Source organism: Nematostella vectensis, chromosome 7 (genome assembly GCF_932526225.1).
Source record: "Nematostella vectensis chromosome 7, jaNemVect1.1, whole genome shotgun sequence".
NCBI lineage: Eukaryota > Metazoa > Cnidaria > Anthozoa > Actiniaria > Edwardsiidae > Nematostella > Nematostella vectensis.
Window position 1 is genome coordinate 3,100,556 of NC_064040.1, and position 25,034 is coordinate 3,125,589.

General features: G+C 39.5%; 2 protein-coding genes and 1 long non-coding RNA gene across 5 annotated transcripts in view; 2 read left to right on the forward strand and 1 right to left on the reverse strand.

Moving 5' to 3' along the window:
* Positions 1–47: 47 nt before the first annotated feature.
* On the reverse strand, positions 48–7,522 carry LOC116619628 (CUB and sushi domain-containing protein 3). 2 transcript variants are annotated; one of them, XR_007312297.1, is made up of 9 exons: positions 7,137–7,522; positions 5,906–6,091; positions 5,217–5,405; positions 4,829–4,996; positions 3,986–4,183; positions 3,589–3,777; positions 2,415–2,690; positions 1,426–2,114; positions 48–947 (listed from the first exon to the last, which is right to left on the reverse strand). XR_007312297.1 is itself a non-coding variant. In XM_048730519.1 (8 exons), the coding sequence occupies exons 1-8, from the start codon at positions 7,204–7,206 to the stop codon at positions 1,495–1,497; spliced, it is 1,896 nt and encodes a 631-aa protein (XP_048586476.1). In that variant the 5' UTR covers positions 7,207–7,522; the 3' UTR covers positions 48–1,494. The 2 variants fall into 2 exon arrangements, 1 of the variants encoding a protein (XP_048586476.1); XM_048730519.1 differs by having other exon boundaries at positions 48–2,114.
* Positions 7,523–7,913: 391 nt separating this feature from the next.
* The window catches only part of LOC5514877 (kinetochore-associated protein 1), a 94,412-nt gene continuing 77,291 nt past the window's right edge, over positions 7,914–25,034 (forward strand). For both annotated transcript variants that reach the window (XM_048730514.1, XM_048730515.1), the window contains exons 1-25: positions 7,914–8,129; positions 8,219–8,339; positions 8,707–8,767; positions 8,844–8,898; positions 8,975–9,056; positions 9,134–9,214; positions 9,304–9,338; positions 9,886–9,999; positions 10,507–10,597; positions 11,219–11,283; positions 11,612–11,727; positions 14,156–14,207; positions 14,294–14,392; positions 14,659–14,693; positions 14,895–14,954; positions 15,105–15,180; positions 15,467–15,577; positions 15,725–15,814; positions 16,930–16,992; positions 17,529–17,590; positions 17,954–18,062; positions 18,739–18,876; positions 20,006–20,062; positions 20,496–20,606; positions 22,248–22,376. In XM_048730514.1, the coding sequence (XP_048586471.1) occupies positions 8,001–8,129; positions 8,219–8,339; positions 8,707–8,767; positions 8,844–8,898; positions 8,975–9,056; positions 9,134–9,214; positions 9,304–9,338; positions 9,886–9,999; positions 10,507–10,597; positions 11,219–11,283; positions 11,612–11,727; positions 14,156–14,207; positions 14,294–14,392; positions 14,659–14,693; positions 14,895–14,954; positions 15,105–15,180; positions 15,467–15,577; positions 15,725–15,814; positions 16,930–16,992; positions 17,529–17,590; positions 17,954–18,062; positions 18,739–18,876; positions 20,006–20,062; positions 20,496–20,606; positions 22,248–22,376 (2,142 nt within the window). In that variant the 5' untranslated portion in view covers positions 7,914–8,000. The remainder of the gene's footprint in view (positions 8,130–8,218; positions 8,340–8,706; positions 8,768–8,843; positions 8,899–8,974; positions 9,057–9,133; positions 9,215–9,303; positions 9,339–9,885; positions 10,000–10,506; positions 10,598–11,218; positions 11,284–11,611; positions 11,728–14,155; positions 14,208–14,293; positions 14,393–14,658; positions 14,694–14,894; positions 14,955–15,104; positions 15,181–15,466; positions 15,578–15,724; positions 15,815–16,929; positions 16,993–17,528; positions 17,591–17,953; positions 18,063–18,738; positions 18,877–20,005; positions 20,063–20,495; positions 20,607–22,247; positions 22,377–25,034) is intronic.
* On the forward strand, positions 22,383–23,807 carry LOC125568369. The gene is made up of 2 exons (XR_007312298.1): positions 22,383–23,120; positions 23,161–23,807. It is a non-coding gene; the product is annotated as an uncharacterized LOC125568369 (long non-coding RNA).

Consider the following 25,034-nt stretch of genomic DNA (forward strand, 5'->3'; position numbering starts at 1 on the left):
AGCAAACAAAGCAAAGATGCAGCCCAATGACCAATAAAGACAACATATATTTTAGATCTATTTATTTATTTTGATACAAAACTGTACTTCACCAATAACATAACAACAATACAGCTCAAGCTTTTTCGTGGCCTTTCTATAAACATAATTTTCTATAGAATTTATTCTAATCTTGGTAATGCTATTTTACCCTGTCTTGACAGGAACAAATAATGGCAAAATTTAAATTGTACGGATGTGTTAGCTAATATTTGTTCCTTGCATAATATAAAACAAAATAAGCTATGGTTAAAGTTGCCATAAATCAATTTCAAAGTTGCCATAAGCAATTTCTTCCAAATCAGTCAATTTCAGAAAAATCAAGAGTCTTATAATTTGCACTCTAGAACGGATTATCTACCAAAAATACTAAAGCTTATTTGGGGTTTTTATTACACAAGGAACATATATATGCAAAAAAACAAGCGAATATAAGCTTACAAATTGGACTTTGCCATTTTTCCTTCTGTCCCCTGGCGTCTTTTTTTTTATATAAAGAAACATTTGTTTACAAAATATGTACACATTATTTTCAATTGTGCCTTTTTTCAGATTGTGGTTAGAGTTTGAATTGACAACTTTATTAATCTTAAAAGATTTAAGGGCTGAATATGCTAATCTTTATAGCAACTATGATGGGAAAGATGGTGTCTGCTGGGTGCCTGGAATACTTCATGCACAAGTCTGGAGGGCTGTGGCATGCAAAACAGTACAATTGTGTGTGCGTGTGAAAGGGGGGATGATGGGTGTGAAAAAAAAAAACAAGCAATTCTAAACTTTGCACTTTGCCAACAACATATGGAGGATACCTTTTCAGGTGAATTTTTCATCTGCATTCCAGAGAAAGGCCACATGAAGTATGGCCCACCCATTGACTACTTTGCAGATCCAACCATTAAAAACAGAGATCAACTCTAAACTGGAAAAAAACCCTATTAAGTGGAAACATCTTAGGGTCCTGGCCCCGTACGCAGTTCTGCTCAAGGTTAAACCAATCAGCTATCGAGCTATGATTTGGGGTTTGCACGGCGCAGATCTGCACGGTTTGAGCCAATCAGAGGTTATGGATCTCGGTGACATCAAGGAGGTGTTGACATACAATAACCAGACTACTCTGTATGACATAAATATCTGGTTATTACATGTCAACAGAGGTCAAAGCCTTTGTTAATTCTCAAACAAAAGGTAAAACAAAACCTCTGAACGTCTGATTGGCTCAAACCGCGCAGATCTGCGCCGTGCAAATCCCAAATCATAGCTCGATAGCTGATTGGTTTAACCTTGAGCAGAACTGCATACGGGGCCAGGACCCTAAGATGTTTCCACTTAATAGGTTTTTTTTCCAGTTTAAAGTTGATCTCTGTTTAAAAAAGAAGAAATTAGAGAGTTCAACATGAAATTGATGCATTTGTACAGCATAAATTAACTTGCACATTGACAAGTGTAACAATTCTCTCATACAGAGTTAATTAATGGGCGTGCCTCGTTAGTGGATTGCTCCTCGTCTGATATGCTGCCTCTGGCGCTGACAGAGGGAGGAGAGGGTGGGGTATCATCACTGTACCCATAATTAAAATTTCCTTGTTGTTCCTCCCCCTGAGAAGGACCATGTTCTGCCAGTGGATTGCTCACTATATTGATTTGTTCTTCACTGTCAGGCAAGCTTCCCTCAGTTATAGGCACCTCTTCTGAGCTTGCCACCACTGCGCTATCAACAACATCATCTCTTATCTCTGCAGTTGGGTTATTATTGGTTACCTCAGAAATGACTAATTCAAATGGAGGTGGGGCTCTCTCGACTTGGCTCATTGCTTCGTCATACGAAGGTAACTGAAAATGTACATCACCCGAGTATGTAGCAATCAGAGTTAATCTGTCATCCTCACTGTAGAAGCTACGTCTTGTACTGTTCCTGTATCGACGGCTGCGGTGGCATCTTCGGACAAATATAAGTATGCTCAAAAGAATGACTAGGGCCCCAAGGGTGGAGCCGGCACTGGCTGTAACAATGGTAAGCGTGTCAAGTTCGTTGCTATTTATTCTTGTCCGTGAGCTAAGTGTGGGTGGTAAAGTTACTGAAAGAAAGAGAGTCAAAGTAAGAGAAAAGAAAAAAAAAACACATTTGTAATGTATAAATAACTGTAAGGATGGTAGACCAAGAGGTACAGTACTGTCATTCATCCCATTTTATTAACCAATCTTTGGTTCTATCTCTAAGGGCAGACTCTTGAGTTCAAACTGTGTCCAATCAGTATGCTGATGAGTATATCTATGTACTCGTTATTTTGTCATAATTTTAGTTTGTGCTACTTTACAAAACAATAGTAAACAAAGTAATAGGTAGCATACAAATAAAAAAAAGTTCTTCAATTTACCTTCTACAATGCAATCTGGGGTATTTGTTTTCATGACAAACTTCCCGCCTGCTTCATGACACCTCTTATCAAACTGCACCAGAGTGAGGCAAAGAGGGGGCACACCTGTCCAGAAGGCCACACCGTTTTGGGAGCTGCATTGCCGAGATTTATTACCCCACAAGTAGAACTTATGATTGCACTGATAGTTGATTGTTGTGCCATGTTTATATATTCCAGAGATTTCTTTATTGTCATGGTAACCATTTTGGATATCTGGCTCCTCACAAAAGATTTCTAAAATGGACACAAAGCAAAAGATACTATTAGTAGGAAGTATCAAGGGAATAAAGGGGGGGAGGGGGTTACTTGTTTAATTGCTTTTAAAAAGCAAAGCTATTGTTGAAACTTGTTAACTCCTGTTTACCCAAATCCCTTGTAAAATGATCTGTAAAACCTATCCTCTTCCTATTTAATAATGATAACAGTTCTAAACTGAGACATGTCTTCAAAGTGGCTATTCATCCTCTGGGTTTAGAAATGTAGATATGCTGTGACACTGAGGGTAATTCTGCCCTCCAGCAAATAGCACACAGGTTTTTAAGTGAGGTGTTATGGAATGGGACCATGGTTGTCTCATTCACAGTTGTCTTGTTCAAGAAAAAAATGAATTCAATATTATTTGACATTTTCAAAAAAGAGGATAATTATGCTGACACAAAAACGATTATTAATGACATATTTTAACTGTAAACTTTATCTTTTAATTCATTTATTTGCTCATTAATTCATTATTTTTTTCTTGATCTTCTTTAAATAGTGTACCTGTTTTTAATCATATGTTTTGTATCCAGTATTGAATTAATATTAGTTTTTTCCCTTTTCTCTATAATAACCAGTACTATCCTTCACCTACCTGCCTCGACCAGCTTTAGCTATCTGCAGGTAGTGTGCTACTGTAAATATTGTTCTGATATAATTAAAGTTGAAGTTTGAAGAAGTTTATCAAAAGACTGAGACACAGGAGAAACAAGTTCAAATAACTTACAGCACCATATTCAAATCCAGAATCAAGTGCCCAAGCTTAAAGTCAGATTCAAATCTGGGTTGCAGGGGTTAAAGATGAGTATGCTACCCTTTCAATTGATGATTTTGATTATTTTCTACAAGTTCGCAAGCTGAATTGTTTCCATACCAGTGCAAGTAGGGTTTCTAGTGCTGGTCCAGTGACCACTAGGCAGACAAGTCCGGGTCTGTGTACCCACTAGTCTGTAACCATGGTGACATCTAAAGCGGACAATGGTGCCAATAGTGGGCGGGGATCTGCTGTAGGTCATCTGACCATTCTGTGAGAAATCACCAGGTGATCCACAGGAGCTGACCACTGCAGAATTAATAATAGTTTAATGCCACCTGTAACTATTAACTGTACGGGATTTTTACGGTGCTGTTTGTATGGTGCTTTTTTCTAGGGAACCAATAATGCAGTAAATGTTTACACAAATGGCATACATAATTTTTTTTTTTTAAATAAAAAGCCCACACCTCTCTGAAATGGTCGGCCCCTACACATACCGTATCTAAGTGCTTACCACAAATAGGTTGGTCTACAGACCATCGACCTGAAGGCATACACACTCTCTTCTCAGACCCATGCAGGGAGTAGCGTGGATCACATCTGAAGGTTAGAAAAGTGTACATCACAAGCTCGGTCACATACGGCATCTGTGGAGGTGGGTGAGTGTAGATGGTGCCATGTTCTAGATCTCCTGGCTCATCGCAGATGACCACTGAAGACAACAAAGGAAGGCTCATTTTAATCTTGCAACATACTGACCCTGGGTCTTCCCTTAGTAAGGGTCCTCTTACATCAAACTGCAACAACAATTTTTTAATTCTAAGCAATACACCAAAAACTGGAAATCGACTCTGCCAAATTTTCGTCTTTAATAAGACTTCTTCAGGGCAGACTATTGTATTCATTGTTCTGGTATGAGATCGCGACAGTTTGGGCTTTTTGATTTTATTCTAAGCAAGATGTGATCGTGAAATCCTTCTGCATTATGACTTAAAAATGAATTTTATGTTGTGAAATCAAAATTAGGGTTGTAGGGATTTCCAGCCTTAGCATACAGCATTTATCACTTTGTCAACTTTTTCAATCTCTTTCCATATCTCAAAGGCTTATACAGTACCAAATAGGGTTATTATAAAATGTCATTGAAACCTTCAAAACACAAGTACTCTCTGAGAAAGCCACTTTTTTAAAGAAATTATTTCCTAGCTATAAGCAATCTCCTCTTCTGAAAGAGTTATTTTGTGATACAAATACTGATGATGCAATGAAGTTATAGTTAATTGGCCGGCTTTTCAAATTAAGAGACCTAAGAACTCTCGGGTGTATTGAGAAACAAGTGCACAGTTGCAGTACTTACAGCAGCGAGGAGCAGGTGTCCATGTTCCTTGCTGAGTACAAGAACTGTTACTTCTTCCATACAGGTAAAAACCTGCACCACACTTGTAATGTGCTATGCTATTAAACATCCTGGAAGTATAGCTGACATTTCCATTGTCAGGAACAAATGGAGGAGGGCATTTTACAACTGCAAAAAGGGGACACAGAACAAGTTTCTTTAACTTTGCAAAATTGTCATTTTGCAAAGTTAAAATTCATTTATTAGCGTTAATAAAATAAAATGGTGCTAAAATGAAGATCATTATTAGTTGTGAATACCCTACATATTTAAAGTGTCATTAACCTTTAAACTTCCCAACTTATACATACAGTAGGTAAAATACTACATTAAAGAATGAGTGTCCTACCTTCACATACAAAGTTCCCTTTCCAGACACCATCCTTGTCACACAAGTATGTTGGTGTTCCATGTGCAGTGAAGCCCCCATTACAAGCATATTCTAGAATACTACCAATCTGGTTGGTCACCCCAGGGGTGAATGCCGTCAGCAACGTGCTGTAGGGAATTTTAGGTGCTTGGGGTGGGCAAAGCTGAGCTGGAATAGAATTACACAAAACTATAGCATGAAGTCTTGAAGCAGTAGATAATGTAATGGCAATTTGGATACTATCAAATACTCTGTTTAGTGTCTGTTTGGTCCATTTCTACAAGTGGGTCTGATAAATGTGACCAATTAGAAGACAAATTTCACTGTAACATAAAATTGGGTCAAAGTTTCTTTTGTAGAATTGAGACACATTTACAATAGTCTTCTCTCCTCCTAGGAAAAGGAATTTGTTATGTGGAATCATAACTGGGTTTTACTCTACCAATAAGGTTAAAATTACACAAGAACATGAAGTTTGTTGAGCTCAAGTGATAAAAATGTGCACAACTACTACAAGAAATCTGTTAGGCTGGACAAAAACATGCACACGAGGCATGACTCTTTTTTAAAAACTGTATTGTAATAAAAAAGAATTTTAAAAGTCAGCTTTTTATTTGTAAAAGAGCTCTGCATTGTATTTTATTGTTGCTTGTAACAAATAAACTCACCATGACATGATGGCATTTTAGAACTCCACTCTCCATTAGATTCACATTGGATTTTTCTAGCACCAGACAGTTGGTAATTGCTGTCACATGTGAAGCGGATCAGTGTTCCAGAAGGGAAGGGTTCCTGCCCAGCTGGGGAAATGGACCTCTGGCCGTGAGTTGGTGTACCAGGGTCCCTGCACTGACCTGGGTGTAAGTCAAGAAATTGGCTGTCTTACAGATATAGGGCTTAGTTATAATTCATGTGGTTATTCTTTAGATTTTTTATTACCAAAACTGTATATATCAGGCCTGGACCCAGGGTTTTTCTCTAGGGGTGCAACATCCCAAAAAATGGACCTAATTTTCTGGGGGGAGGGGGTGAGTTTTCTGATAAAAATATGACGGTACCCGAAAGAAAAAAAAATGATTTTTTTTTAGTATTGCGGATTTGGAAAAAGTTTGACTTATAGATTTATGACATACCAGAGTGATCGGGAATGTCATTTTTTAAATCAAATTTGCTGGTGTTCATAGATTTGTCTACAAAAAGCATGTCTATTGCGGACTGGAAGTGGATTTTCTGCCGTTATAAGGGGGAGGGGGGTGCAAATGCACCCCCTGGGTACGGGCCAAAGTCATATGTGACACGGCAAGGGAAAACATACACTAGCGAAAAATGTTTAAGGACAAATCTGGAAGATCAACAAACGCTTTTTTCTATAATGAGGGAATGATCTTGTTAATAATGAGGGAACGATCTTGCTTTGTTATATCGTTTATAAACAATCTTGTTGGCACAATCGGAAGAACGTTTTTTAAATGCGGAAGTTTTTTCCCTTCAAATTAGAAAAAAACGCTGTAAAGTTCTGAAAGTTCGAAAGATCGTTCTCTTAAAATTCGGAAGATCGTTCTCTTGAAGCTCGGGAGAACATTCTTTAATAATTCGGAATATTGTCTCTAGAAATTCGGAAGAACACTCTTAAAGTTTGAAGGAATGTCCTTGATATTGATCGATCGCTCCAAAACCGCTCGGTAGTATCACACAGTTTGCATTTTTTAGTTTGCTTGGCTGACCAAGAAAGACGATAACAATTTTGCTTGAAACATTGGCGAGAAACGTTACGCCTTCGAAAATGAAACTATCAGCAAACACAGTTATAGTATAGTGTTGTATAACATCTTTAAATTAAATCAGATTCGTGTCACGACAAATCGTGTTGTGGATCAGAAAAAAGATGGAATTACTCACCAAAAGCACTCTTTACGGCTGACGAGCATACGATACATAGTGCCAGCAGCACCGATTGCCTTTGAATCATCTTAGTTTCGATGAGAAACACCAAAGATTACTCAAATAAATGAGGATGGAACTATACAAAAAGTCAGGAAATTAGTTGTTTTCGTCCTCTGCTTCTTCGATGACTTGTCAAATTTTAGTACTTTGTCTGAAAATAACAAACCCTACTTGCACCGAAATAATGGAAAACGCCACAGAACACTTTGATAAATATCTTGTCGGGCTTTGAGTAAGAATAAGTGATTAGATCAACGTAATTTGGTCCCTTTTTTCGCGGAATTATCCCACACCTTCGACACTTCCGCCATGTTTGTGTGCTTACGATGTTTGGTCTCAGGTCCCCCACGCCGACACGGCCGCACAGTCAGACCACATCACGCGCCTGCTGTACTGCATTTTATTCAGCGGACAATTCTTTCTTCTCTTTTTACTTCCTTCTTTCGTATTTTTTCTAATAGTAATTTTTTCAATACGGGGATCTTCGGTAACAAAAAAATAAACAGCTGATGTAAGCGATACGCTATTTTACTTACTGAAATTCCTTGTACAAAGACTTGCCTGCGCGATAACAAAATATCTATCTTCAAATTCATTTTATAATCGTCCAAGGGATGAGCACTGAGGATAAAGAATAATTCAATTATAGAAAAAGATATGACGCTATTTGAAGTTTTCATATTTTTTTTGCGGTCCGTGTTTGTTTTCAGCGGTTTCTCCCAAGAGACCCACAATTCAATGCGCGCCAGGGCGGGAAAATAGAAATATTATCAACACGAAAGAAATGCGAAGAAAGTTCTTCTGCCTTTGTTTGTGAAAATGTCGTGGGATTCAGTTGAAGTTGGCCTTGCAGGTGGGGAGGAGACTGTGAATTTCGGTCCTCGTAATGAGACGGGGTCTCCATTGTATCAAGTTGATACTTTAGCGAGTATTTCGCCGAGAGGCACGGTGAGGAGATATGGATTGTGCTTTTTACTTTGTATTTGAAGATCTTTAAATTTGGATAGGTAAAGTAGCTAAGTTTTGATTATTTATAGGTCGACGTGTTGCCATTTTTTTGTGGGGCGACGTCACAGGATGGTTTCTGTTTTGTGGTATCCAAGCACGTTAGGTTGTTCAACCCGAGTTGCACGAAGCTGGAAGCCTCTTTCACTTTCGGTATGACTGTTTTATGAAAATTGTTGTTGCCATCTCAAACCACCAGCTCACTACCGCAATCATGATAAAGTATCATCACCAGCACTATCATAATCAATACTATTATGATAGCATCACAGTAATCATCATCATCACCACCACCACTACACCATACACATCATCATCATCATCATCATCATCATCATCATCATCATCATCATCATCATCATCATCATCATCATCATCATCATCATCATCATCATCATCGTTAACATCATTATCATCATCATAATCATATCATCATCATCATCATCATCATCATCATCATCATCATCATCATCGTTAACATCATTATCATCATCATAATCATATCATCATCTTTTTTCAGAGGTGGAAGTGGATGTGGTAGCTTGGAGTGATGACTCTTTGTTTGTGGTTGTTGGGGATAGGTAAGTTATATATTTTGTGATGCTGCACTGGCTATAATTGTGTAATGGTTATTTAACCCTGCATTTTTTTATATAGATCTGGCTCCATTCACTTCATACATTTTCCTTCAAAGAAAATAATATTTTCTGAGGTATTGGTAGAGCTTTATAACCTTTGCCCATAAATTTAATATAATAAATGACAGTATATATTTGTTTGAATTCCAGAAACTTATTCAAGAGATTGATGAAAGCTCAACAAAAAGTGCTGTTTTTCTGAATGTCAATTTCTCACAGCATAACCAAGATGGTGAGTTCTCAAGAAGTCGTAGATCTCATTGAGTGTACGCCTAGTATTTATATGTAACATTTCCTTGTTGATAACAGGTAGCAGCAAGCTGGTGTTATTGACAGCATCAAGAAAACTATTTGAGTTTTCCAATTTGAAGATGGATGAACTGAATGCAGGCAAATAAACATCTTTTTTAATTAGGTTTTAGAATTTTTATTATGTTTATGAGGAATTGATATTAACCAGTTTTTTTTGTCATCATTAGCCATCGAGTCTCAAGATTTTGGTTCTATGAAGCATGTAAGTATTAGAATAACAGCTACATGTATTAGATATTGTAACATGGTTCTACTTGACCAGCATGAAGGGACAAGTCTAGATACTGTAGCCAGCCAATCCAGATGGTTCACCAAAAGCTGGTACTTAAAATAAACTTCTATGGAGAGTTGTAATTAATAATTGATAATCTTTCATACTTTTTTGCCTTTTAGTTGTAGAACTGCAATTGTTAATCACTGTTTGCATTGACGATGCTTCAGGTCCTAAGGTCATGCTTACTGTACTAACATTGTTTTCGTACCCCTATTGAGGGAATCATTTAATCTCCCTTATACTCTTTCTTGAGAGGGGAGTCGGTTTTATCCAATTTTTCCATGAAAATGGGGGAGCATTTAATCTCAGATTAGTATGTTACCTCCACCCTTAAAAACTTTTTACAAAACATTTTGACTCAATGAGTAGACGAAAGTAGCTAGGGAGTGCTGATAAAATTGATACTAGAGATGTAAAAAAATTGACTTTTTCATGTTTTTATATGAACAAATTTTAAACTTTTTTATCTTTTCAGCTTCATGAGTCTATGACTATCAGATGCACAGATGTTTCTCTGGCACATGAGCAGGACTACGTTCATGGAGTGGTGCCTTTCTCCTTTAATGGGACTTCAGCGCTTGCAACATATGTAAGCACCAGCACAAATAACTGCAGTATATCAGAAATACTAAATTGGCATTAATTTCAAAATCAGACTTGATAAAGACTTGATTAAGGCCAACTTAAGTACAAACATGTATAACTGGTACAATTCTATTTTATTATAGGTTTTGTCATTATCCAAGAAAACATGAGCTTAAATCTCTAATAAAGAAAGCCATTTACAAAATCAGACCAGATTTACCTAAAGCATGCAGACACCACTTTGAGCCAAACAAGTGACATATTTTGACGTGACCAACGGGGGTGGGGCAAAAAGCATGGGGATCCATGACCAGTATCACTTCCCCTATTCTGACTGAGATCTTAGAAGAAATGTTTGATAGACAAGCCCTTTAAAATTGACCTCATTGTCATTATGTTTAACATAACTGTTGCCCTGCCTTCTCTTCAAGAAATCCTCAATCCACCCCGACAATCTCAGTTGACCTCACTTACATAACTTATATTATCTGGTTATTTTTATTGTGTCCAGGGAAATGGTCTCTGTGTCTGGGGACAGGATCCCATGCAAGAAGAGAGCCAATACCTTGCTCTTTTTGAGAAGCTGAGCTCCTTCATTTTAGGTAATTAGGGGAAGAGTAGTATCTTTGGCCCAGTTGGCAGAAAGTCACTATTCTAGTCTAACCACTGGGTTTGGGTTTGATTTTCAAGTTCTTTCGTCCAAGGGTTTTTGTTCGGGTTCTCTGTTTTTTCTCACTCAACAAAAATCAACAAATTCTATTTAAGATGTGCTTCATACGACATGAGTCGTATGGCGGCTTCCAGAGGTGCCTTCTTAGGCCTTCAGTTGTTTATTTATTGAGTATGTTATACATATCAGGCATCTTGGCAGCATCACAATGCATCACAATACTGTGATGCTGTAAAGAATGCTAGGTTTATTGTTCCACCCATTCTCATCTTAAGTCATAGTATTTTACTTCTCTCCACAAGGCCAACCATGAAGAGCAAGCCAATGTACCAGTGTGCTTTCTGTTTCTTTCTTTGCCAGAAAACCTTCACAAAATTTTCACGTAAAGGGGTACATATGTTTGAGTGTGGTAGTGTATGTAGTAAACCTTGCAAAACTATTCTTACAAAATCCTACAAAAAATCTTACAAACCTTGCAAAACTATTCTTACAAAATCCATTAAGATTTATTTATATTTTAGTTAATTTAATGATCATTTTTGTGTTTCTGTAGGTTCAGGTATTTTAAAGGTATGCCAAACAAGCCATGGGGATTTTCTTGTTATTTTGGATGACAGGGTAGGTAACTAACGTTTTCTTTTCTTGCTTCAAACTTTTTATCTCCTTTCCCCTCTCTTCCCTACAAAATATGTTGTTATTACTATATCTCTATTGAGTGGCCACCCTTTAAGTTGCTGAAGTTGCTTTAAGAAGTTGAAAACTTGATAAATGCTTGCAAAGAAAGTAATTGAATTAAAAGTATGGTTCAACCAGCGGTAAAAAGTCCTTGAATAAACTAATCTTTTGTCCTTGCCTTACCTTTTGTACTTGTATAACCCACCATTCCTTTTTGTCCTTGATATACGGTAACGAATCAGCTTTATACCACTGGTATTGTATCATATAGAATATCCTGAGCCTGTGGGATGCTGAATCACTGACATTGGTAGCGACTTGGCCTCACATCAGTGTAGAAGACTTTCTGCTTATCAGTGCTAGTGATATGGAGTCAACAGGGGAGGGGTAAGCCTTCATTTGTCCTACTTTGTACTGTATCTGACTAAAACATGCCTGGGGCATTTATTAAATTTCGGTGGTCTGGATGGGGGCATTCAATAGATTTTATGTTTTTAAGCTGGGAGGGAGGGTAGAAGGGGGGCGTTTAATACATGTAGAGGGGGTTCATTAGAGAGGGGCGTTCATAACAAACTTGTAAGCTTAGGATAGGCATTCATTAGATAGGAGGGCTCTTTAGATAGGGGGCGTCTATTAGATGGTAGCTGCACCATAAGAAACAAATTATTATAGAAGGATCTGTTGTCCCTTGTCAACATTGACAACAACAGTGGTAGCAACATCATTATTGAAATAAGAAAACATAAACAAGTAGCAAGGAAGTGACATCAATTATCTAAAACTACCTTTTACCAGCTGGCTTACGTATATAAATTATGTATAAAAAAAGTGAAGGTGAGAAGCAAAAGAGTCAGACAAACTTGTTTTATTGTGTCGCTCGAGGTGCATTGTCGGATCACTCGTGTGTAAACTTCCGGTGTGTAAACTTCCGGTTAACTTTTGATAGTTAGATGGTCAGATCGATCATCCGTAAACTTTTTGTGGTCTTTCTGTTCTTTAGCAACACAGCAATCCTTAGATAATATATACACTTCTGGTGTTCAACTTCCGGTTAAAGCCTAGTACTATAAAAGGGATATGTCATCGACCTGCGACCGCTACGGTCATTCTTTAGTATGACAGTAAAGTATATATAAGCTAGTTTCTTCAGAAAAGTCTTCCATGTGGGTTGAGCGTGCCCATGCTTCTTCGTCACTGACATCAATCAGTCTTCTACGGTTCAGTCCAATTCAAGCTGTTAGTTTGCAAACAAAACAACTTAAATGCTAGCAAAGCTTTTAATTTTCTTTGTTTTAGTACTTGCCGATTTGTGTCTCTGGGTTTTCGCGTTTGTTTGTATTTGTGCTGAAAGAGTGACTAGCCAAAACTGTGACTTTTAAGAATAAGAAACAAAAAGGGAAAAGCCTCTGTAAGCAGTGTCTCTGTTTGCAGGGTAATAAAAAAGAACATCTGTTAGAAGGACAAAATAGAAAAGGATAGATTTCCACAAATTAATTTTTCACAATTCTTCCCAATCAGCTTAACTAAATATCAAACAAAAGTCGTACAAACACATGGCCCTCGCTAATGATTTTGCGCCTTTCTAGAATGTTAACATGCATAGAACACATTGTTGGGTGTATTAATTTTTTTTTTCCAAAAAGAATATGCTGAAATTTGACATGCTAGAAAAAAAACTTTTCAAACGGTACCAATAGTACTAAAACCAATAGTATTAAAACTAATTTAAGTTAGAAGTGGACTCAGCAATGCCACATTAGTCTAGCAGTGCGGACACTTGTCTCTGACCTGGGACTCTTTTTGCGCTTGACATTCTGGCTCGCGTGAAAGAGGGTCCAGTATTTATTGCATGCGCATGCGCGAACATGTACCAATCAGCGATCTTCACGGCAAAAGTTGAAATACGATAGCGCGCGCAATAACGGACGTGCCTAAAGAGGGTTGATTCAAGCTAGACCTTGTCGAGTGCAGAGCTCTGAAAATCGATCATTGCTAAGTTGAAAAGAATGTTTTGTACATGTGAATGAATATCAGCAAACTGCTTGGGATTTGTTTTCTATAAAAACGCCATAAAATGTAATTGAAAATCAAATTCCAAAAAAGCACGCGCCCGTTTGAAATGACGCTATTGTCTAAAGCATGCACGTAAAAATAACGAAAACGGAAAAGCTCTTTGATTGATATATTTTCCAGACTAACAGACCTGTTCTCAGAAAGGATTGACAATCAAGTATTTACCCACGACCAAAATCAGCGTAATATTTCTGAAATAAACCCTCGCTCGTCCCTTTCGCAGCCATCTTGAACTAAGCAACCAGGCTACACCGCATATATGCGGTGTATTTTCGTGCATGCGCATGCAATAAATACTGGACCCTCTTTCACGCGAGCCAGAATGTCAAGCGCAAAGAGTGTCCCAGGTCTGGACTATGCGGACACTTGTCTCTGACCTCAGCGGCCCAGTTCAATTCCACTGATATATAGCGTTATTATTTTTTTCTGTTTATTATTATTATTATTTTTTATTTTTATAATAATAATAATAATTAATCATATTGTTCTTGGTGTGTCATGGCATCAAAAAGAAAAAAAAAGTATAAGGACATTTTAATGTACTCTTAGCATCTTGGATGTGTTCATGCATCTTGGATGTGTTCATTTTTTCAGTATTCTGTATATCATTTATGCACACAAGAAAATAACTAGAAAAATAAATTTGCATTCACGAGTTGGCTCACAGAGCCTTTGATTAATATTAAGGTTACAGTAACTAATTTGGAACTTGTTAAGACTGAGAGCCTTCTTTGCTTTTTAGATCAGATGAAGATGATAAGATTGTCATTATGACAAAACCTGCAGATGAAAAGGTGATATTGTTTGGTGACCTTTTGCCATAAAATATATTATCATTTTAATTAATTTTTGCTAACTAATGCTTGTCTACATTTTCCAGGCCAATCAGTTCCTCCAAATCCTCAAACTTCCTTCCATGACTCAGGTTTATTCATTGCAAGTGGCCAACTGCAGAATACCACAAGCTCCTAGCAACCAGGTAAAATCGTTTTATTGATGTGCTGGACTACCCAAAGGTGTGCTAATTGCATTTGTCAAACTGCAGCAAAGCATTACATCCTAGCAACTGAAACAGTTGTTGTTGCTTGTTTTGTTGCTTACAGTTGTATCCAGGGGGTGTCTAGCCCCCAACTTGGGCTTGAATTCAAGAAAAGATGACTGAGCTTAAATCTTTGCCTCCTGTACCCTTTCCCCCTTCTATTGTGCCCTTTGTTGATGCTGGAATCCCATACTGTATCTTTGCAGGAAACAATTTATTTCATTGAAGGTATCTTAGACAGGTAAGAATACCTGTTATCTTATTCTTGTTATAATACAGACAATGGTTTGGAATCAAACCTCTGGACAACCTGACCTAAAGTTCTTGCCTTTGTGAATGATACAAGCAATGATTTCGAATCCCTAGACTGCTCACTGAGCTATTTTGGGTCTCTTAGAAGGGCCCAGAGATAACATCAAGAGCATTTCATTAATTGTTTCAGAGATGAAGATTCTACAGCTCTGAGGATCCGATGCCTAACTGAGTCCCTCCCAGAAAATAGGTACAACAACAGGCTCAAGTATAATCTATGTTTTCCCATGTTTTGTAAACATCTTTGATGTCATCAAAGAAAAAAATTATTAGGGCTAATCTCAAATGAGAAATGAAAAATGTGAACGTTTTATGACATGTTGTTTGTTCTTCCCTGAAGGCTTTTTCGATTGCTACACAAAGGAAAGTTTGATGAAGCTGAGAAGTTTGCTCGTCAGTTCAACCTTGATGAGGAGGTACAGCAAGAGTTACTAGATAGATTATCACCTCATATTTTTGTGGCAAGATTTCAAGGAAGTGTTTTGAGGTATCAGCCGATGTCAGTGCCATATACACAGATTGGTTGGAGGGGGCTGTTTTAACCCCTAGCAGAAACTACACAACTACAGAAAAAACAGCGTTCTGTCATTTGTGTAATGTGTACATAATAATATTCTTACTGTTCTTACTAACCTTGGCCAATGGCCAATTATTATTTCATGTTGTATAGGACTAGAATCTGATTAACTGCATGTTCTGTAGCTTGTGTTCAAAGTGAAGGCAAACTCACTATTTGACACACTGTCGAAATCAAGTGGACAAGGTGGCGAAAGCAGCTTGCTACAGCTGCAAGAATGTCTATCCAAAATAAAGGTATGCATTGTTTTTTTTAATAATAAGTAGTGTAGTTACAGTATTTTTACGATTTATGTTTTTTGTTCAGTGATAACCATTTTTTTCTACATCATGTATGAACTTAAAAGGCAGTTCTGACCGAGTGTTGATATTTATCACATTTAGGAGGATGAGTATGTTGTCGAAAGTTGCTTGCAGGCTTTGGCACCTACCCTCGAGGACACCTTTAATATACTGAGCTATGCCAGGAAGAGGGTAGGTGTGACCTATGCTATACTGAGCTATGCCAGGAAATGGGTGGGTGTAACTATACTACAGTATACTGAGCTATGCCAGGAAATGGGTGGGTGTGACTATACTATACTGAGCTATGCCAGGAAGTGGGTGGGTGTGACTATACTATGCTAAGCTATGCCAGGAAATGGGTGGGTGTGACTATGCTATACTGAGCTATGCCAGGAAATGGGTGGGTGTGACTATACTATACTGAGCTATGCCAGGAAGTGGGTGGGTGTGACTATACTATGCTAAGCTATGCCAGGAAGTGGGTGGGTGTGACTATGCTATACTGAGCTATGCCAGGAAATGGGTGGGTGTGACTATACTATACTGAGCTATGCCAGGAAATGGGTGGGTGTGACTATGCTATACTGAGCTATGCCAGGAAGTGGGTGGGTGTGACGATACCATACTGAGCTATGCCAGGAAGTGGGTGGGTGTGACGATACTATACTGAGCTATGCCAGGAAGTGGGTGGGTGTGACGATACTATACTGAGCTATGTCAGGAAGTGGGTGGGTGTGACTATACTTTACTGAGCTATGCCAGGAAATGGGTGGGTGTTACTATACTATACTGAGCTATGCCAGGAAATGGGTGGGTGTGACGATACTATACTGAACTATGCCAGGAAGTGGGTGGGTGTGACGATACTATACTGAGCTATGCCAGGAAGTGGGTGGGTGTGACTATACTATACTGAGCTATGCCAGGAAGTGGGTGGGTGTTACTATACTATACTGAGCTATGCCAGGAAGAGGGTGGGTGTGACTATGCTATACTGAGCTATGCCAGGAAATGGGTGGGTGTTACTATACTATACTGAGCTATGCCAGGAAATGGGTGGGTGTGACGATACTATACTGAACTATGCCAGGAAGTGGGTGGGTGTGACTATACTATACTGAACTATGCCAAGAAGAGGGTGTGTGTAACTAAACGATACTGAGCTATGTCATTGGGACATTAATAATATTGCTTTGCAACTGATGTGATGCAAGGTATGCTTTACTCCGATACCATTTTTAAGCAATTCAGTAAATTTGGGTTCAAGATTTATTCTTTATTTAATTTATATTTTTTGTTTAAAGGTCTTGGAAAAGGCATCGCCAACATTGAAAAGCCTTTCCCCATCTCATTGCCTGCTAAACAAGGTAAGATACACCATGTTGTGTTGCATTTATTGCTTCAGGAATAATTAAACATATTGGAAAAAAAACTCGAACCATGAAAAGTTTCAAATGTAAAGGAAAAGCGGTGTCACTTGATATTTTTATTTTTAGATAAACACCTCGTGAATATTATTTTTTACATGAGTGTTGATTGAGGTTTGATTTTGTGTGACAGCGCTTGGTCTGTCATAAAGAAGAAAATTTTATTTTATTTTTCCAGTGAAACCAATTTGTTTTCAAGAGGCGCTCAACGTAACACTAAAAGCCTGTGTTGACTCATTTCCCTCTTTCCACTTCTAGTTATACCATTCATTATGAGACGATCTATGTTTATAGGCTCGCAGAACGGTCTTATCTCAGATATAATCTATCCACCCCTTTCTGCCTCACCTTTTTCTCCCTCGAAAATGACTGGCAATAACCTCGATTCACATGAAAAAGTAACTCAGATATTCTCCTGGTTTTAAAACTTTTAGTTTATTAAAATATTTGTATCATCAGCTTTCTTGTTCCTTCAGGTTCTCCAGGTACGAGATCGCCTAGCAACATTCCAGAAGGCGTACGGTGTGGCCAACTTCAGGTGTGCTTACAGTATATAAGTTTACGTTTTTTGGATTTATTTGTTCAAAATGATATAAAGTCACGCCCATGCTTCGCATAAAAGACTCTACGGCTGGTCAGCATTCATTCTGAATGGTGTTTCATTCCAGAGGCTTTCGCATGTGTTTATGTTAAGTTAATCTTGTAATATATTTTTCTGATCTGTGCATGAACTTTCAATGTGCATACATCTTTTGTTGTTCTGTTCAATGGTGTTTCCATTAACAGGACATTGTGTATTGCAAGGACCGCCGAGAGGAAGGGTTATGGGTTGGGGCTTTTTTATGATCTTGGATCCCCGAGACTTTATGTTTTGTTTTATCCGTTGTCTGGTATAATTTAGCGGCCCTCGCTGGCACAGCTTTCGCAGTGCTGACCTGTTTAATGAAGTGGTAAAGTGCTTCGGTTATGGAGAGGTCCACAGCGCGGTCACCATTTGGGCAAGACACCAGGTACAGTTTGTCAGCCTCCATTTTGTCATCCACGTAATATATCAAGTGTGATGAAAGCATCCATTTCTATCGGCTGATTTATGGGTATTTATTACGATATTTTCCACTGAATTTCGTAAATAAAGTATGAAGCTTTGTTTTAGATGGTTATTTTGAGATATCACATATTTTTTTTTTAACTGAATGAAAACGGTATGGCCGACTAGGTCTCGTTATAGTATATACGAAGAAAGCGAAGCTAAAAAAGAGTGCTTATTCGCATGAAAAAATCAGTATGAAGGAGAAAGTAAGAGAACGGGATGGTCCCTTTTTCTTTCCACATCTCCATTTACGTTCATGTGATTTTCCCTCGCGTGTAAACTCTTAAGTCTTCGCATCAGTCTCCGTTCATTTTTTATGTTTGTTCACTTTAACTGCATGCCAAACAAAATTTTTAACATCAATTCATTTTAGGTGCGCGACGGATTAATTGCTATTAATTTGCTAATTTGCATTTATTGTAAGTTTTCTTTGATTTCGTAACAAGTCAGTTCTTATCAATTACTCAATTGGCATTTTCTCTCAGCTGGTTTTAATTGCGTGACGAACCCCTATCAATCGACCAATTGAAAAGTTCCATAAGTCCGCTTTCATAGCGTGACAAGCCCCATCGTTACCGATTGCCCTTGAATTTCAGAGTGAGTTCGAGGCGAGCATGGGCAAGCTCAACGCACTGCTCATGTCCATCCCTCAAGACCTGACGTCCTCCTTGCTGCTTCCCTGGCTGCGTGATGACCTCGTACCTTTCGTGCTACGAAGGCTGCCCAAAGGAACGGTCAGTACTGGCTTGGGGATCCAGACTCTAAAAAGGGGGAATGGAGAACTAGGGATGTACTAGAAATTCAGTGAAAATGTTGCTGGGTAGTCACTCAATCCACCCCCTGGACCCCATGGTACATGTAGGACATGTTAATAATAGACACGTCTTCAGCTGCCCTCTGCAGAAATCTTTCTTTTGGGAGGGTGACATTTTTCTCGTCTGGATGAGAGGGGAGGTTTTGGGTGTGGCCCATACATACCTGATATTCTATTTCGTCTAGTAACTAGCTCTTCTTTTGAGGGGAGTCTCCTGCGCATTGTTGGCCATGGTAGTGCGTGAGATATCCACTTTTGTTTCTAAAGATATCATTATCATCTTGTCCTCTTTTCATCTAAAATTGTCGAATCACGGTGAAAAATCGGCCTTGTTAATGGTAAATGCCAATATTCGTTTGTCATAATTTTCTAAATTTAGTTTTGTAACTACGATGAAATTGTAAGGTTAATTAAATTGATGGTTGATTATGTTGTGAAGATGTAGCCACATCTTACCATATTGTCGCTGAAGATATTTATGTGAAGATGTGGCTTTACCCTATTGTCGCTGATGATATTTATGTGAAGACGTGGCTTTACCCTATTGTCGTTGATGATATTTATGTGAAGATGTGGCTTAACCCTATTGTCGTTGATGATATTTATGTGAAGATGTGGCTTAACCCTATTGTCGTTGATGATATTTATGTGAAGACGTGGCTTTACCCTATTGTCGTTGATGATATTTATGTGAAGACGTGGCTTAACCCTATTGTCGTTGATGATATTTATGTGAAGATGTGGCTTAACCCTATTGTCGTTGATGATATTTATGTGAAGACGTGGCTTCACCCTATTGTCGTTGATGATATTTATGTGAAGACGTGGCTTTACCCTATTGTTGTTGATGATATTTATGTGAAGACGTGGCTTTACCCAATTGTCGCTGTTGATATTTATGTGAAGACGTGGCTTTACCCTATTGTCGTTGATGATATTTATGTGAAGACGTGGCTTAACCCTATTGTCGTTGATGATATTTATGTGAAGACGTGGCTTAACCCTATTGTCGCTGATGATATTTATGCCCTTGTCTGGTGTGTGATTAGGATAACCTAGCGCTGTGGCTGGAACAGCGTGCGCGTAATATGGAGATCACAGAAAAGGTTGGTGACATCTTAAACGCAAAGTTTCTATTTAGTGGATCCCCGCTATAATAGCAGCTGAGACAGCTTTCAAAGTCCAAATGACGTAAATGTTTCCCTTATAATAAGGACAAATGATTTCCACGACTCCCACCTCTAGTCGAAACAGTGTTGTTGTTTTACTACATTTTGCATTTTCCAGAGGACGAACACTGTACATTTATGGAAAATGAGCTATCGATTTATTCTTAGTGACCACGATTATTTTCCCTCTAGCTTGATTTTCTCTCAGTTTCTCATTAGAATTTCGATAAGAGATGGTGATTAATGTTGTGATATTTACTTAACAGTAATGTGTTCAGTGCGTGGAATAATATACTGAATGTCATTACTTGTGCTACAGTAGGTCGTAGTAAATCGCGACGCGCTGAAAGTCTTTTAATTGATCATGTAGTCTGGTTGGCCAAAAAACGCATTAGAGCTGGCGAGTATCCTTGAAGCGCCTTCTGTGATGGTCACCAAAGTTGCAGTAAAAAACGAGAAGAGCGGTAGCCCGCTAGAACAGGTAAGAAATATCGACTTCCCTGTTATGAAAGGTTATGAAAGGTTATGATAATTATATAGCTATCACAAAAATTTAAAAAGAGTATTAAACAGGGAGTCGATAGTTGTGGTGGGGCTAGGGGTGTAGGGGATGGTATGTGTGGCTAGGGGTGTAGGATAGAGAGGGTAGGTGAGGCTTCGGGTGTAGCATGGTAGGGATGTAGGATGGACGGGGTAGGTGTGGCTAGGGGTGTAGCATGGACGGGGTAGGTGTGGCTAGGGGTGTAGGATAGAGGGGGAGGTGTGGCTAGGGGTGTAGGATGGAGGCGGTAGATGGAGCTAGGGGTGTAGGATGGAGGGGGTAGGTGTGGCTAGGGGTGTAGGATGGAGTGGGAAGGTGTGGCTAGGGGTGTAGGATGGACGGGGTAGGTGTGGCTAGGGGTGTAGGATGGAGTGGGAAGGTGTGGCTAGGGGTGTAGGATGGACGGGGTAGGTGTGGCTAGGGGTGTAGGATGGAGGGGGAAGGTGTAGCTAGGGGTGTAGGATGGAGGTGAAAGGTGCGGCTAGAGGTGTAGGAAAGAGAGGGTAGGTGGGGCTACGGGTGTTAGATGGACGGGGTAGGTGTGGCTAGGGGTGTAGGATAGAGAGGGTAGGTGGGGCTAAGGGTGTAGGATGGAGGGGGTAGGTGTGGCTAGGGGTGTAGGATGAAGGGGAAGGTGTGGCTAGGGGTGTAGGATGGACGGGGTAGGTGTGGCTAGGGGTGTAGCATGGATGGGCTAGGGGTGTAGGATGGAGGGGGTAGGTGGGGCTAGGGGTGTAGGATGGATGGGCTAGGGGTGTAGGATGGAGGGGGTAGGTGGGGCTAGGGGTGTAGCATGGATGGGTTAGGGGTGTAGGATGGACAGGGATGGTGTGGCTAGGGGTGTAGCATGGATGGGTTAGGGGTGTAGGATGGAGGGGGTAGGTGGGGCTAGGGGTGAAGGATGGATGGGTTAGGGGTGTAGGATGGAGGGGGTAGGTGGGGCTAGGGGTGTAGGATGAAGGGGGTAGGTGTGGCTAGGGTGTAGGATGGATGGGTTAGAGGTGTAGGATGGATGTGGTAGGTGGGGCTAGGGGTGTAGGATGGATGGGTTAGGGGTGTAGGATGGATGTGGTAGGTGTGGCTAGGGGTGTAGGATGAATGGGTTAGGGGTGTAGGGTGGATGTGGTAGGTGGGGCTAGGGGTGTAGCATGGATGGGCTAGGAGTGTAGGATGGAGGGGGAAGGTGGGGCTAGGGGTTTAGAATGATGAATGGCAAGAGGTACCTGGCGGAGAGGGCGTGGTTTTATACCCAGCAAGTGGAGACACCAAGAGAAACCACTGGTCAAAAGAATCCGCCAGAGAGATCAGGGTGGGAGATCTTGGTTGTAGAGGATAACGAGTGCTGTGATCGTTTTCTATGTATGTTAAGCAAGCAAGTACGACTTTTATCCCCCCCCCCTCCCGTAAAAAAAAGAAACGCGTGTTGCCAATCCTGATTTGCTGCTTGAGTATTGCAGTTCAATTTTTAAAGTTCACGTTGTCAGAAAAGTCATAGTTGGGACGTCCTACTGGATTTTTTTTTAAAATTCTATGCGCAGACTTTTTGCGCCGCTGATGACGTCCCCCATTTCTGTAATCCAGGCTGTACCAATGCCCAGCGCTTCTTCTAACGGCATGACGCGCCTTACCTTGCTGATATGTTACCTCCGAGAAGTGCTGGACCTCCACACCAAGTACAACTGCCCCATCAGCCTCTCCGACTACTCTCAGGTGAGTTAAATATTTACTCAGGTAAGGCAATTCTGCTGCATTAATACGCTTTGAATTTAATATTTACTAAGGTAAAGCCACCTTTTTTTTTATAGTAATACGATTTAATTAGATATCTTATCCGGTAGGGAAACTTTGTTAATACGCAAAATGATTTATATATATTTAGTTATTTTTTTATTATTTTTTATTTTAATTGAATATTTACTCAGGTAGGATAACTTTTTATATTATTTCGAGTTTCTTGGTTTTATTAAATATCTTATCCGGTAGGGGAGCATTCATATTTTAGTAATTTTAATTTGATTTTAATTGTATATTCACTAAGGTATGGCAACTTTGATATTATTTTAAGTTTCACGATTTTGAAAAAATATATTTCCGGGAAAAGCTTAAAGTCGCAGGGCGATGGCTATTCGCCCAGGTCTAGTTTCTAGCGGCAAGTAATGAAACACATAAAACACATTTTAATAACCAGATACTGATTCGCTGTCAACTTGGCTAAATGCGTTTCTGTTTAGCCAACTCATGTTGATTAAGTAGATTAACCGTTTGACAAGGGAACCTCTGAAACGGGATAGTGGAGAAATAAAAAGTGGGTGTTTCGCCTCTTTTTCAAGTGGCACTCGGCACTTTACTTTTCAAGAATAGTAAAAGTAACTAACGTTCGTCTTCTGGCCACTCTTATTTCCTTTCTTAAGGGCCTCTGTTCGCCGCAATTTTGTCATTCTACCAAAGTACCAAGTGTTAGAAGCCATCCATTGCATTGACAGGTTTGGCGAAGCTGTCGCGATCTTTTTTGTATTGAATTCAGTAAATTAGAATGAGACTTTATTTTTTAACCAAAGTATAGCTGGCAATTGCCCCCCATGTATCCAGTTCAAATCCAGGGGTATTGGGCACCACAAACACAATTCGCAGCAAACCGTTTATTTTTCGTTATTGAAGATACAATACTTTCCTAAGCACATTAAATAGTCAAACTGAGCTTATGGGATGTACTTAGGAGCTTAATGACCAACAAATCCGATAACATAATGATGAGATGTGTCAACTAGTTTGTGATAATACTAAAACTCAATGAATGTTGTGTAATCCACCAATGTTCACAATGTGTTTGCCTAAATTGCTGGTCCAAGCTTTTGGTCACTGCGAGCTTTTATTGTTGTTCACACACATGCAAGTGTAAAGAGCCCTTTTTTTTCAAAATGCGTTTATTGAAACCTTATGTATGATAACCTGTTATTGTAAAAGCATCTCTAAATATCAACAAAGGTGTGGCTTACAAGGACTCTTTAAGAACTATCCAACAAACACCACTCTAAGTCTCTAAATCTAATCTCTATAGTTTTTTCTTAAATCGGCCCAGCATATGTCCTATTTCAAGACAATAGCTAGGACAAGTTGACAATAAACTATGTAGTTCAGGAATGATTAGTTTTAGTTTAGTTTTAATATACCTACTGCTACCTATTTGCTAGAGGTTCATTTTTTAAGAATAAGAACCTGTTTCAAATCTTAGGCTAAATAGGTTCTTCTTATTTAATGGGGTCTAAATTGGTATTTTTAGGCTAACGGGTTCTTAAATTATAGTTTCTTATAAGCATTTAAGTACTGTACTTATAGGTCAGTCTCTAGTGGGTGGTACTTATGGGTCAGTCTCTAGTGGGTGGTACTTATGGGTCAGTCTAGTGAGTGGTACTTATAGGTCAGTCTAGTGGGTGGTACTTATGGGTCAGTCTCTAGTGGGTGGTACTTATGGGTCAGTCTCTAATGGGTGGTACTTATGGGTCAGTCTCTAGTGGGTGGTACTTATGGGTCAGTCTCTAGTGGGTGGTACTTATGGGTCAGTCTAGTGGGTGGTACTTATAGGTCAGTCTCTAGTGGGTGGTACTTATGGGTCAGTCTCTAGTGGGTGGTACTTATGGGTCAGTCTAGTGAGTGGTACTTATAGGTCAGTCTAGTGGGTGGTACTTATGGGTCAGTCTCTAGTGGGTGGTACTTATGGGTCAGTCTCTAATGGGTGGTACTTATGGGTCAGTCTCTAGTGGGTGGTACTTATGGGTCAGTCTCTAGTGGGTGGTACTTATAGGTCAGTCTCTAGTGGGTGGTACTTATGGGTCAGTCTAGTGGGTGGTACTTATAGGTCAGTCTCTAGTGGGTGGTACTTATAGGCCAGTCTCTAGTGGGTGGTACTTATAGGTCAGTCCCTAGTGGGTGGTAGTTATGGGTCAGTCTCTAATGGGTGGTACTTATAGGCCAGTCTCTAGTGGGTGGTACTTATGGGTCAGTCTCTAGTGGGTGGTACTTATGGGTCAGTCTAGTGGGTGGTACTTATAGGTCAGTCTCTAGTGGGTGGTACTTATAGGTCAGTCTCTAGTGGGTGGTACTAATGGGTCAGTCTCTAGTGGGTTGTACTTATGGGTCAGTCTCTAGTGGGTGGTACTTATGGGTTAGTTCCTAGTGGGTGGTACTTATGGGTCAGTCTAGTGGGTGGTACTTATGGGTCAGTCTCTAGTGGGTGGTACTTATGGGTCAGTCTCTAGTGGGTGGTACTTATGGGTCAGTCTCTAGTGGGTGGTACTTATAGGTCAGTCTAGTGAGTGGTACTTATAGGTCAGTCTCTAGTGGGTGGTACTTATAGGCCAGTCTCTAGTG

Bases quoted from the DNA above. Each gene is read 5' to 3' on its own strand.
- LOC116619628 (XM_048730519.1), bottom strand. From the start codon at position 7,206: ATGATTCAAAGGCAATCGGTGCTGCTGGCACTATGTATCGTATGCTCG. The intron at 4,184-4,828 runs GTAAGTACTGCA...TGTTGTCTTCAG, and splicing joins GACACCTGCTCCTCGCTGCT to TGGTCATCTGCGATGAGCCA. The intron at 3,778-3,985 runs GTAAGCACTTAG...TTAATTCTGCAG, and splicing joins TGTAGACCAACCTATTTGTG to TGGTCAGCTCCTGTGGATCA.